Source organism: Ylistrum balloti, unplaced genomic scaffold (assembly GCF_031769215.1).
Source record: "Ylistrum balloti isolate Yb309-2 unplaced genomic scaffold, AGI_CSIRO_Ybal_v1 Utg370160, whole genome shotgun sequence".
In the NCBI taxonomy this organism is placed as follows: Eukaryota; Metazoa; Mollusca; class Bivalvia; order Pectinida; family Pectinidae; genus Ylistrum; species Ylistrum balloti.
The window spans coordinates 598,357-613,498 of NW_026782156.1; the positions used below are offsets into that span (position 1 = coordinate 598,357).

General features: G+C 33.0%; 1 protein-coding gene across 2 annotated transcripts in view; it reads left to right on the plus strand.

The window, feature by feature from the left end:
- LOC132550974 (ankyrin repeat domain-containing protein 29-like) overlaps positions 1-15,142 on the plus strand; it is a 38,077-nt gene extending 22,935 nt beyond the window's left edge. For both annotated transcript variants that reach the window (XM_060215076.1, XM_060215075.1), the window contains 5 exons: positions 1,228-1,425; positions 2,502-2,600; positions 4,640-4,735; positions 5,152-5,250; positions 6,766-15,142. In XM_060215076.1, the coding sequence (XP_060071059.1) occupies positions 1,228-1,425; positions 2,502-2,600; positions 4,640-4,735; positions 5,152-5,250; positions 6,766-6,879 (606 nt within the window). In that variant the 3' untranslated portion in view covers positions 6,880-15,142. The remainder of the gene's footprint in view (positions 1-1,227; positions 1,426-2,501; positions 2,601-4,639; positions 4,736-5,151; positions 5,251-6,765) is intronic.

Genomic DNA, 15,142 nt, shown 5'->3' on the forward strand with positions numbered 1-15,142 from the left:
ATCTAAATAAAACACACAACATTCCAAAGGATCTTCTGTCAGATTCCATCAAGATTTTTTAAGGTCATGTGACCCATAGGGTCAGATTGACCTACAGCCATTGTGTTTCTTTCATTGTCATGTGCCATGCATCAACTTTCCATTCAAACTACTTCTTCTCAATAACCAAAATTCCCATGGTACCATATTTTGTCTGTAGCATGCTGGGGTGAAGGGCTATCAAGTTTGTTCATATGATTTACCTTGATCCACTTTCAAGTTCACAGGGGTCAAATTTGTTAAAATCTTAAAAAGCAACTTCTTTTTAATAACCAAAAGGCCCACAGTGTTGTTATTGTACAGCATTATAGTATAGCAGTAGCTGAAATGAAGGGCCATCAAGTTCTGTACATAATTGACTTTGACCCACTTTCAAGGTCCAATATGTCAAATGTGTCAAAATATTAAAATAGCTTCTTCTCAACAACCAAAAGGCATAGGGTTGTGATGTTGGGCATGTACCATGCTGGGGTAAAGGGCTATAAGATTATTTATATGAATGAACTTGACCCTCTTTCAAGGTCAACTTGAGCCTCTTTCAAGGTAATGGGTTCAAATATGTTAAAATCTTTAAACAACTTCTTCTCAATAATGAAAGGTTCTAGCTGTTGATATTACACAATTAGATGAAAGGCTACCAATTTATTCCAGTGATTGACATTAACCTACTTTCAAGGTCCCTGTTGTCAAATATGTTGAGATCTTAAAAATTTCTTCTTTCAACAAGCAACAGGTTTGGGGTCATGGTATGTATGTTGTAGCATGTATGAGGAACAGGAGTTCAAGTATTTTATGAACTGACAGTGTAAGCTATAGAGTAGATGAGCAATTTAGGCCGATTTCATATGTAGGATTTATAGTCAGATGACCATTAAGGCCCATATGCCTGTTGTTTAATAAAATAATAATGTAATATTAGACTTTGTCAATTATATTAGCCAAGCCTAGAGTATTGGTGCCTGTCAAATAAATAGTGAAATAAACAGCCTCAGTTGATACAGATAACAGTGTTCATTTAACAGTGAACCTGTTCAAAACCTAGACAAGAGTCTCTTAGGGTTTTCAGCACATTGATTTTCTTAAGTTTAGAGCAATGTTAATTCTGAATTCGTTTTAGATGTTGTCAAGATGATGGACATCTTGATAAAAGTGTTGTCTCTGAAATACACATAGAATTTTTTTTAACAGGATGGAGGTACAGCCCTGTTTGTATCATGTCAATGTAACCATCTAGATGTCGTGGATGAGTTGTTGGCACGAGGTGCCGACATCCACTGTCAGATGGTGGATGGAGCTACGCCATTGTTTATCACAGCTCAGAATGGACATCTGAAACTACTGAAATATCTCATTAGCAAGGGTGCTGATGTAAACGTGAAGCGACAGGTCTGAATTTATTCTTATCACATTTATTTTGCAACATTCTGCTAGTATGACCTTAGAATGGATCGCTCCACAGTCCATGATATAGGGACTTGATATAGATAAATATTAATGTGAAGGAAATGAGTTAATACAGAGGAATTAGTAACTTATAGTACAAACACTTGTTTTTTTAATATTGTTGTTTTCTGCCATATTTAATAAGGAATCTGTTAGATTTTCTAGCAAGTTATTGTTAATGATGCAGAAACAGATATCATATATATATATAATCAATATATTGTGTTTGTTGAATATCAAATTTTTGGTTTATCATTATGGTATGAAGCAGAATTTATGTATTTTTTAACAAAAGTAAAGAGGAACACCTTTTTGGGATTTAGATATTTTAGAAACAGTGTTTTTGGGAAGGTGCATATAGGACTGATCTGGGTTTTTACATTTGAAATTTATGGTTTATTTTTCAGAGTTTAAAAAAATATAAAGGAAAAAAAAAACAAGGTTAAGAAAAAATTATAGCCACATTCGTTTGGCCTTTCATTCAAATTTACTTTTCATAAAGATTATATACTTTGACGTAAACAGATTGTGAAAATGCTACAATATTTTCTTCGTTGATATAAGCGATATCTCTATAGAAAGGAGTAAGAAAGTTACTGAGAAATGCTAGTAACACTTAACTATCATAAGTGAATCTGTTACAAATTGTAGATTGTATGTACATAATTATGTACCTACAGAGCTTGTATTAGAAGTGTTTGCTTCAGGATAAAAATTATGTAATACCTATCCTCCAGCAGTGACTGACCAAGAGACTAACATAAGTACTGCAAGTGTTTCACCATGTAGACATAATAAAGCAGGATAGGCTGTTTACTGGGTACATAAAATGTACTGCATAAGTCCTAGCCTGAAGAAATGGTCATCATAGATTTGGTACTAGCATAAAGAAATGGCAATTATAGATTTGGTCTTATCTTGATATACTACATACAGTCTTTGAGATAAAATGTAGCTAAATTTATGTTTATATTGAATTTCATATACATTATTTAATTATGACTTGCATTTGATGACAGGATCAGGCAACACCCCTTTGGATTGCATCACAGATGGGACATGTGCCAGTGGTGAGGGAACTACTGTTGGCTAATGCTGAGGTGGATGCTGTGAGAGAGGTGAGAGAGGGGAGATAACTCTTGTTGTGCTGTTGGATGATTGTCAGATTATCTGAGACAAAGTCTCATGGGGATACCATTGTGATACCATTTCGTGCAGTGGCATCCGTCATTTGTCGTGCAATCATAAACCCTTTACATTTTTTACTACATCTGGAAAACCTCGGAACCGTTTTGAATGAAATTTAGCAGACACTTTCCACAATCAAAAAGGTAAACAAAAGTTGTAAATTATAAGGCCTCCTTCCCCACCCCATTGTGACTCAGGTGTTCATTAAGACCCTTGGGGCCCATGTTCTGTAAAAACAAAATCTAAAGAAAAGTGAAAGGACAGTTGCATCACTGAAGCGAATACAAGACGATTTCAAAACAAATTCATATAGAATGATATTGTCTTCAGCTGCTCGAAAGTTGACACTTATATATGTAAATATTGCTGTACAATGTGCAAATAAAAGTTAAGATAAGTTCAATTTGCATACCATACATCAAAATATTGTATGCCTATAATTTTATATGAATATGTGTCTAGTGTCTTAATATCACAAATGATTGACCAAGGAGAATCCTTGATTTACTGAAGGGAAATAACTGGATTTTTTAGCTTCCTTGGTTGTTTACAAGTAGAAATAGTGTTACCTGTACATTTTACAATAATCTGATCACTTTTTTAAGACATTATCTAACAATTTTTTACGAAAAATTTACTTTTTATTTTCATTGCTGGTGATCTTAATGGCATCTAAATCTACTTTATGCAAAGGTCACCAGCAACAATGCCTTCAATGAATCTGTGTATGAAGGTTCCTTCTAAAGCCAAGGTCAAGGCCACTGTTACTGTTAAGCCTGACATCATGAGATGGTGGCCTGTTCAAATCTTTCTCAAATTGGTTCTCCTTGGTTCCTTGTTGTGCCCATTTGATTCTGGGATTTAGATTTTGACTTTGAAAGTTTGTTATTGCTTTTTCGTGAGCAGCACTGGATGGAAGTCTCTAAAATATCTAGTGTAGGTCCCCCTTGGTTCTGAGTTGTGTCCATTTAATTTTGGGATTGATCAGAAAAACGAAATGGCTACAGACAGCCGTCTTTGATTTTGAATTTGAAAGTTGATTATCACTATTTCTTGAGAACTACAGCATAGATCTTTAACAGTTAAATTTCATTGTATGTTTCCCTTTATTCCTAATTGTGCCTGTTTGATTTTAGTACTAATCAGAAAAATAAAATGGCCCACTGGTGGCCATCTTCCATTTTGACTTTGAAAGTTTATTATTGCTTTTTCTTGAGAAATATTCTGAAGATCTTTCTCAAATTTCATTTATAGGTTCCTCTTTGTCCCTAGTTGTGCCTGTGTGAATTTGGAAGTGATCACAAAAACAAATTTCTCTCAAATGTCATACGTTTGTTCCCATCAGTCTCTACTTGTGCCTGTTTGATTTTGGGACTGATCAGGAGAAGCAGAATGGCTTCCAGGCGACCATTTTGGATATATTTCTTCAGAGGAATATTCAAATTTCTTATCATTAAGAGCAAAAGCAGAGAAGAAAAAAGAAAGAAAGATCCAACTTTCAAAGAACAAATAAAGAACAAACAATGGTGGGCGACAAGATCCCTTTTGGATCTCTTGTTCTATACAAGCCTCACCTTTCACCTAAGTGACAGGGATTTGATCATATATTAAAAGGTATTGGGTTGCCATCCCCATCATACTCGTGAGTCATCTTCAGGGGCTCCAGCTTCCTCAACAGAAAGACTTGATTCGTCTGGGATCACTTGTTAGAAATCAGTTCAGTGAAATGACTTTTAGATTAGCTTATGTTTCAGGGTTATGTAGAAAATTATCATTTATGGAAGGGAACCAGAGAATTCTAAAACTAATATAAGAAATAATCTAGTTTTAAGAAATTTATGTAGAAACAATTATTTTTGTATTTGTAACCTTGAAAGAACATTTTGTATACTTGGATGCAGCTGTTTTTTGGTTTTCTGTTTTAAGAATTTGTTAAAAGCAAAATCTGTGTTTTTTTCTTAAATTTTAGGATGGAGCCACCCCTCTATTTAAAGCCTGTCACAAAGGTCACCTAGAGGTCGTGGAACAGCTTCTGCGATACAAACCCAAACTAGGATTGTTACAGGTATGTAAATTATATCAAGTAAGGGTCTTGAAAATTCTGATTTTGCCTTCAGAATTTGTCTTTTTTTTCACTTCTTGAAAAAAGAGGTTATTATTTGTTGCAGAATATCACTAGTAAGTTGAAAATCAGATTTTTCTTCCTTATGTTTCATGTGTTGTAGGACCTTTTTTCTAAAAAGTCTTAAGCATGGACTGTCGGATGTATAATTCTGCAGAATTCTTGTTTTCAGGCTGTTTCCATGGAAAAATTTGCTTTCATTTGTACTAAGCATAGGTTGATGAATTAGTCTCTCAAATTTTACTTTGAAATCTAGATCTTATTTTTCATGATTATTCTGAAAGAGCTAATCTAATTTCCCCATTTCTGATTGGCAGCTGATGGGCACTAAATTAAGCAGTAAGATTTTTTATTTACAGAATGGAGAGACACCACTTCATGCTGCTGCATTATTTGGCCATATGAAAGTAATCAAACTTCTTCTGTCCTATGATGTAGACACACAAATCAAAAATAAGGTAAGGCTCCTCAAGAAACTTTATCATTATTTAAAAGTTAGTCTTGCTTTACTCAGACTCATCTTTTCTGGGAAGAACAAGAAGAACTTTTACAGAATAACCATGTGGTACAGGATGCTGCAATGACTTTACCACAAGTACTTGTGTGAGTCATGGCTGACTCTTGACTGTACAGAATTCAGATTGTTTAAATTTCACATGTACAATTACTTCAGTTTTTTTTTTTTTTTTTTTGCAATAAGTACATCCTATATTTTGACCACTAATTTACTTCAAGTTAAAACTTCCCACATCAGAATAAATTAGTATGTAACTGCAGTTTTTACTTTGTGAATTTGCAACATTTCTCATCTCTTTTAAAAAAAATATATATATATACTCTGTTAAATTTAAAATAACTACAATTACTATACCCATGTTTGTTTTTTTTCTGTTGTGTCCCTCACTCTGAATCATTTTCTTGTCTTGTGAACCTCTCTGCAGATTTAGATAGGTTTTACCTCTCAGTATCATGACATTAATTACTACACTTTGATATATTGAGGTGGTCTTTAATCAAGGGTATGGGGTCAAGGGTGCTATTAGAAAATTCCTGCAATAAAAAGGCCATGCACACAACATTTCATCAAACCTGGAACAGATTTGGTTGATATTCTCATCATAGTATGGTAAGACAATTTTAAGGTTGTGTACAAGTTATTTCCTAACAATGTCATTCAATTCACACCATAGGATCATATCCTCATCCTCTTTTCACCTGATTAGATTATAGTGGTCAGGATTAAAGGGTCAAACTTTAGGAGAGGGGGCATTCACATCTTTAAGACAATTTTTAGTTTCTTTTTAGTATACAGTTTTCATTGGAACATCTACCTGCCTTAAGGTGTTTACCTGTGATCGAGATGGAGTTATCTCCTGTCATTATTATTTGTATTCTTGTGAACCTTTATCGTATGTCAGCAGTCAAGTTTTCAATGGTAGTTACCTTAAAGGTAGAAAAATGTCACAATAAGGTTGCATATGACCTTAATTGCCCTAAATATTATACTCTTTGGTATCCAGAATATCACAGGAAGCTAACATACATCCCAAAGTATCAGAATTCTTACAGTAAGGTGGCATACATCCTTAGGTGTCCAGAATGCTACCATAAGGAAGCATACATCCTTAAGTGTCAGGATGCTCACAGTAAGGTGGCATACATCCTTTAGGTGGCATACATCCTTCAGTGTTCAGAATGTTACCATAAGGAAGCATGCATCCTAAAGTGTTGGGATCCTCACAGTAAGGTGGCTTATGTCCTTTAGTGTCCAGGAAGTCACGGTAAGGTGGCATGCATCTTTCAGTGTCAAGAATGTCAGAGCTGTATATGGTGTCATATACATTTATAAATGCCCAGAATGTCACAGGAATGTGGCATGCATCTTCCAAAGTCCAGAGTGTCACAGTATCATAATCTATAAGTGTCCAGAATCTAAGGTATCTTTAACATATTGGTAACTGTTTGCATTCCAGGAAGGGAAAACTGTGGTGGAGCTAGCCAGAGAAGCAGGTTATGACTACATTGCCAAGTTTGTTGAGAGTTATGTGAGAAGTAGTACACCTAATGGCTCCACCTCCTCGTCCTGATGTAGACGTGACAGAAAATCTACGCATCTGTGATCTGAGTGTTGTTAGACCAGTTTTTTACCTGCTATAGGCAAACATTACAGGGGCTGCTTAAATAACATCATCTATGACACAGGGTTGATAGTGTGATCCTAAACAATAACTGTTATTTGCATGTTATCTCTAAATAAAATTCCCTTGTAGTCAATTGGAAGCTTAACATTAGTTATAAATCTTGATTGCAAATTTTTGAAATAATTATTTTACAATGTCTAGAATTACACGGCAACAATTTTTTTAAAACTGGCCTCAGAAAGATATGCTCTTTCTTATACCTTAATCATGTCTATAATTTTGAGTATACGACAAAGTCTCAAGTGACCTATTGTGATAGTCTTTTGTCCAGCATTCCTTATAATAATAATGGGTTAACAGTTACCAACTTCTTCTCAATAATCAAAAGGCCCAGGGTGCTGATATTGGGCCTGTAGCCTGCTGGGATGAAAGGCTACCAAGTTTGTAAAAAAAATTAATGACCTTGATACACTCTCAAGGTCACAGGGGTCAAATATGTTTAAAACAACTTCTTCTCAATAAAAAAGGGGGCATGGTATGGTGATATTCAGCCAGTAGTATGCTGGGAGAAGTGCTACTAAATTTGTTAATATTATTGACCGTGACATTCTTTAAAGGTCACAGGTGCCAAATATGTTAAATTATTTAAATGACATCTCCTTAATAACCAAAAGATCAAGAGTGCTGATATTAGGCATTTAGCATACTGGCATGAAGGGCTACCAAGTTTGTTCATATGGTTGACCTTGACCCACTTTCAAGGTCACAGGTATCAAGTATGTTACAATATTTAAACAACATTTTTTCTCAATAACCTAAATGCCCATATTATTGATATTTATTTCAAGGTCATAGGATTCATATATGTTTAAATGACTTCTTCTCAATAAACAATATGCACAGAATGCTGATCTTGAGCCAGTAGCATCATAGTATGAAGTGTTACCAAGGTTGTCTATATTATTGACCTTAACCCACTTTAAAGGTTACATGTATCAATTATGTCATAATGATAAGTGACTTCTTCTCAATAACCAAAAGGCATAGGGTCATGATATTGGGCCAGTAGCATGGCGGAATGAAAGGCTATCATGTTTGTTCAAATGAAAGACCTTAACCTTCATTCAAGGTCACAGGGGTCAAATATGCTAAACTACAACAAGAGAGAGTGTTATCAGTTCCTTTAAATTGAAAATTAAGCCTCCAAACTTAGAAACAATAAAAACTGTCTGTCTGCCCTAATGCTGGGACTGATGGACAGGTACTAAAACTGTCCAAAGACCTGAAGACTTCAGGTGACTGTTAAGGCCCATGGGCCTCTTGTTATAAGGTCAAGTTATATCTTAGCTTAAGGCCAAGTTAAGTCAGAACCAGAGGTCATTAAGTTTAACCTCAACATTAGTTATAATAGTAGACATAAGTTAAGTCATAATTTCATTCATGCACCAATTCTTTCATAACTACTAGAATGTACAATGACCCTTTGTTAAAAATATTTTTTGTTTTCAATTTCATGTTCAGATTGGTTATAATGAATTTGATCACAAATGAAAAGTTTCTAATTTTTCTCTTTTGTTATTGAATTGATTTCAAATCTTTGTTTCTCTGTAAATATGTAAAGTTTCTTTTTATTTGGTTTTCTGAGAGAAAAGATGATGGCAATTATTTTTTCCGTTGAGAAAAATATACGAAATGAGTTAGACATATTACGCTGTGACTTGATTGCTAGCAAATATACAGATAAATCTTGTAATCAAAAAGTATCCCTGTGTCATGCAGTTGTTGTGTTTGTATTAGTATTTGGTTGTCCCCATTTAGCAGCATATGTAACTGATTGTCTCAATACAACTGTGTGATTATATATGGTTGTCCCCATGTGTCTTAATGAGAAAAACAAAAAAAAGACTGTGTTATTTAAATATTTGTTAATACAATGTTTACTTGCTCTGTTTAAGGATTGTTTATGGAACAGTCAAATTGTATGATTAAACTAGCGCATTAGATTTGATTTTAAGAATACTCATTTTGCACCGATATTAATTCCGAGTAAATAATTGAGATCACACAAAATTGTTGATACGTAATATATTGTTGTTTTATTTCATGTATAAACACCATGACTTCAGAAGTCTGATTTATTCTTTCAAAACTCACATTGAAAGCGTTACTAGTAATCCCTTTTATTTAAACTAAATGTCCAAATTTAACAAATATTTCTTTTACAGAAATCTACAAATAAGACACATCAGGCATTGATTTTTAATACTGATAAATTATATGTTCACCTTTGACCTCTATAAAAGAGACCATTTTGAAAAAAATTGAAAGCACTTTGTCAGTAAATGACTATAATTTCCATTAGGGCATAGATATTTTAAGATACACATGTGACAACTATGATAAGGATATATGTAATTCATTTATTCATTGGTATTGATACGATTATGCTCTCGTCTGTATTGATCTTTGCTTTCGGGCCAGTAACCAATGAAGTTGAGTCAGGTCTATTGTTCTTGTAGTATCTTATCAGGTTTCCTCTGTGGAGACATAGCATGACTGAATGATTTATGTCGAAGTATATGGTTTTATGTATTGTGTCCTAACTTCAAGACAATATATTGGTAGTGCTGCCTTCATGTTTGAGCTGTCAAAACAGTCACCATATAAACCAAATATCATCTGTGATGTCAGTGTGTGTTTCATAAGTTTCCACAAGATATTTCTAAATAGAAACTGAAAAGGTGATATACCATTTCCTTTCAGAGATTTTTAGACCTGAAAAAAAAATCTGTTTGAATTTACAGACCTTTGTTTTAATATAAGTATGGTATACTATCAGTTTATGGGAAACATACTTTTTATGATGAATATAAAGTTGAATTTGTAAATTTTGCAAAACATTTCAATATACAGATAATCAAGGACATAATTACTCAATATGTGTACCTGTATTTAGAATAGCATGGACTACAAGGGTGAAAACAATTTCAGGGTTTTAATTACTTATAGTATTTAACCCACCGAGTTTCATGAATATTAATTGGAATATTAGTATTGTGATTAGCAGGTGTACCTCATGTGAGGTGTTTGGATGTGTATGACTTTGTTTATTAATTTATAGTCAGTGTTAACCAGGTGTAGGTGCTAATAACCTAAATATTGATCCCAGATAAGTAATCTTGAGGCATAATACAAGGAAATATAATTCATGTGGAAAGAGAAATTATGTTCTTATTAATGTAGAACAGGAGTAGGTGTTGCTGGGCTTTAATTATAGTGACACTAGTGCAGAATATTTTTATCAAAAAGAGAATGTCAGATGGACTATGAATTAGAAAATCATTGGATAATGAAGACCTGTAAAAATGTTATTAGATTGTGTTTAAAATGCTTATTTGGGAGCTAACTAGTTATATTAGGTGTATTATATATGGAAAGTGAAAGTGATTCAGCAAGTAAACAAAAATTGTATTTCCTTGCTGGTTGCCTTCATTTAATATTAATGAACACATGTAATGGGTGTGCTGTAACTTATACATTTACAAAAATCAAATAGCTATTTGTTGTATAATACTTATTTATTCATTTATATTCTTTAAACATAGTAATATATGTAGTTGAAAGCAGTTTGTTGATTATATCCTTTCAGGAGGATGATTCTGATTCTGCATCATATCATTATGTCACAGATGAAATGGGTTCATGTCTACAATTTGTTTTATTCTTGTAAATTTTTTCTTTGGCAATATCTTAGCTTACCTAGCATGTTCATTGCATATTTCAAAAATATAAATAAAATTTCATGCAGTTTAGTGGGTGTTAAAACATTATTCTCTAAAATTCATTTTTTGAAAAAGAATTGTATGATGTTTATTTTAAAGGTTTGCTAAATTGTGATTTATAACCAAAATCTTATGTCACATTCCAGTTTCTCAATTAAAATATTTGCATTATATCAAAATCTTGACAAAAAAGTTTAGAGATTTACAATCAACTTTGCATATTCTTATGCAGATTTCTATTTTAGCAACGCTTGCTTTTCTTGTTCTGTTTAGAATCATTTAGTTGATGCATTTTAAATATTTAACCAGCTTAAAGTAAAATCAACATAGAATATTATAGTTTATTATAATATATATTTAGTTTTAAAAAAAAAAATTCAAAATGGTAGTATGCAAGTTTCAAGATAATACTTTAATGCTTTATTGCTTTACCAAAAATACATCTGGATGAGTGTAGATTGACATAAGTGGCACATTAGATTTTTTTGGAGAGAGGGAGAGACAGACATGTATAATTTGACATGCCTCATGATTTTGACAAGCTATTTAGTAAATAGAATAAGTAAAGAGGTTTCTTGGAATAATATATCCATGTTTCATGTTTATCAGATAGTTATCGGAGCTAAGAGATATTTAGATATTTATTCTAGAGGAATGTAGATTTTTTCATCTAGGCAGTAAATACATTTGTAGCCCAGTCTTATAAGTTGAGAAAAAAAAGTTGGAAATTGTGCAACAGTGTTTGCCATTGTTTTAGGGAGAAATATGAGACTTGTGCAGCAGTTACTGTCCTTGTCAACTGATAAATGACTGTGAGAATTGTACAGGAGTGTGGTCCCTGTTTAGGGAGAATTACTGAGAATTGTGCTGCAGTTACCCTCCCTGTTGAGGGAGAAATGAGACATGTGCAGTACTTACTGCCCCTGTTGACGGAGAGATGACTGCGAGAATTGCACAGGAGTTATTGCCCCAGTTTTTCATTTTCTGATTCTGTAACTATATGATTTCAGAATATCTTATTGTCTTGGTGGTATTGACAATAGGAATTGGGCAACAGGCAGAACCTATGAAAGCCCTCTCCTTAAAATTCTGTAACTATGCAAAACAAGACATGATTTCATGTAGGTAGAAGATCCCAAGGGAAATGACTAGTAGAAAAGTTTGATGTTTGCTTTGAATGTAGTGCTTTGTGTAGATACTGTGTAGTTAGTGGTTCATATCGTGCTTATGATCTGGTCTTAGTTGGCCAAGTGATTAAGGTGTCTGGCATCTTTATCACTTGCCCTCCACCTCTGGGTCACAGGTTTGAGACTTGTGTGGGACAGTGGCCAGGTAATTGATGGAGATTGATGTTTTTTCTCTGGGAACTGTGGCTTTCCTCGACCACCCAAACATGGCATTCTGGCTATTTATAGGATGTAAAGCCAACAGTAAACCAAACCAAACGAAACCTTAGTTTCTAAGTTTTTTATGTGGTTGAATAAAAAACTTTATGTGAAATTTTAATCTGTCATAATAATCAGTCAATACGTATTCATAGGTTGGATAATTTATGAAATATCTCAACAACATTGTAAATCAATGTTATACTGTTAAAAATACTTTCAAGTAACATTTGATGAACATTTTCTAAATTCCTAGAACCAAGGTAATAGATAGTGAAGGATTGTCTTTATGATTGTACAACTAGATGTAGTGTTTCCAGTCAGTAAATATCAGTAGTGATGGAGTAGTGTTGTTCAGAGGCTTGGCATGAATTCCCAAACCCACTTTCATTCTATCCTTTTTCTACAATACTATACACCAATACTGAATGATGGGATTGGAATTTGTGCCAACCCTTTGTTGGGGATATTGATGAGCTAGAGTAAGCAATTAAATGCTTGTGCAATAGACTATGAACCTGCCTGTTTTGTTTTGCATTAGAGAAAAATTGCTTTACTTTTGCTTATATTTTTTATATATTTATTGATACAATATACCTTATGTGGTCCTATTTCATAAGACTGAGTTTTCATGCTGTTTTGGTAGTAACTTTTGTTTATTATGTTGACCATTCAGATCAGAAATTCTTGAGAAGGTTGACTTGACTACTAAATACACCAATAATTATTTTCTACTAAGATTCCCTGAAGAAGAATGTGTTACTATCATTTTATTGAAAAATCACTGTGAGTCAGATACATCTGGTATATGTTGAGGTCAGGTGTTAGATGACCCTATTTGGACAAAGATAGACAACTCTCGATTTCTGATAATTCCTGATGATTTCTGAGAATTATGTGTCAATTCTTTCATTCATTACTGATTCTATTGATTTTTGAACCGTTACAAAGATATAGAAAAGTTTGGAACATATTGATGAAAATTTATCATAGATTAATTTCAGTTTTAGCAATCTAAATCATATTTTATGACATCTTCCGGTGTAAGAGTATCAACAGATGATACAAAGATAACTTTTATATAATTGTACTGTTACTGTGTATTTGTGGGATACCAGAGTTATTAAGAAAAAATGTTTTTCTTTGATAACAGAATTCAACAACAATAGTAGCTAGAAATCAAAATAATGTTGTTTAAATATATTTGTACAATGCTTGTTGATGTTTAATTTTGAATTTATAAGTGTCATTGTTGTGATCCTTCGTTGACTTTGGTGCTGATTTTTTCCCTGTACTGCTGATACCACTTGTGTGATACACACCTCCTGTTAGTCGTTACCTTTACCTCAAGTTTTTTGTGTGACATCATGATTAATTTTACATAGACAAAAAAAAATGTGTCCAAAATTATCTACTCAAGTTCCAGTTGCTGACTAATTTTTAACTGGTGCTACTATGCAGTGTAAAAAGGAAATTACATTGCTATACATATACGGCAATAAGCCCAGGTGGCCAACACATTACATCCTACACAAATCAGGAATTGAGCTTATTACCAGAACTTGTCATAAATGTTAATCAACATATGATGAGGTTTCCATGGTAACCACCGTGTTCTCTCTATTATGTGCCTCTTCTACTGCAGGTCGCATAAAAATGAAATATTATTCTATATTCACACTGTAATACTTCTGTATAAACTAACGAGAAAGAGGGATAATTTGAAGGACGATAGAACAAACAACTGTTTTGATGTTTTAATTTAGATATGGAGATGGTATTTTGTCTGATAAATAACATTTTAGATGATACACATACAGATCGGAGTGAAAGTTGTATCCTAATTTTAAGAGCTTTTCCAATATTTAGGGCTTTGATTTTTAAATCTGATATTAATTACTCATCATACCAAATTTTCAGTGCTCCTTATGTTGTAAAGTGTACCTAGGTGCCTGATACAGGGAATACAGTAACCAGATTAATCAATGATAAAATGTTTTTTTTTTACCTCAAATGGAAGATATGGTCTTGCACATTGAATGTTTAATATGATTTTGCAGATTCCTGTAATGCTTTTGTTTTCCCAATGGCCAAAATGTATTGATCTATGTTTGGAGTACAGTGTAAGGATGCAATTGTAAAATTATTATAAAGATTGTGCATGAATGTGTGACCCTGGGTGACATGACTGTGTTGATGAACTGTTTGTACTTCAATAGTAGTGGGGGGTTGTGTTAAGTGTCAAGGTCTTATTAACACCACAATGATAATAATAATATCTATATAAAATAATGATGGGTTTTTATTTATATTTTACAGTAATTCGAATTTGATTTGATAATTATATGCAGAAAATGTACTAGTTAGAGACTTATTAGTCCGGAAGAAATAGTGTTATCTTGTGTATTTATGGTATAGGAGATAGATGTAACAGTAATTTTGTAGTAATTACAGATATATTACGCAGTTTTCATTTACATACTACATACGAAGGCCATCAGTTAGCATATCACAATGTTGAGAAATCTTTTTTCATAAATCCCATCGGCTTCTTTATTTCCCTATGTAAACTAGCTTTGGCGTCAAACATTTCACTAAATATAAGGGTTATCTCCCTTACGGGTTTTAATCAACAGTATTAAAGTGTCAAGATGCTGATGTTAATTTGTATTTACAATAATTCATAAACATTGATTAATAATGTGAAATTACTTTTTCTGGTCACACTTGATTCCACACCACTTTTTCTCTGTCACAAGTCAATTTTGTAAAGCAAAAGAAAATTTGCAGTGGATTGTAAAAAAAAAAACATTTCGATTAAAATTGAAAATTGAAATGTAATTGATTTACTGTATAAGTCCAGACATTGTGATGCAGTGTAATACTGTTAAGTTGCTATACACAGGTGGCCTCTGTTTTGCAAATATGATTTACAAACTATTGAAATGGTTTACTTGCAAGCATTTGTTGAGCTATATTTATATTTTTGATTATTTTCAGAATATGTACCGATGCTCATTAATAAAAATTACCTTATTTTAA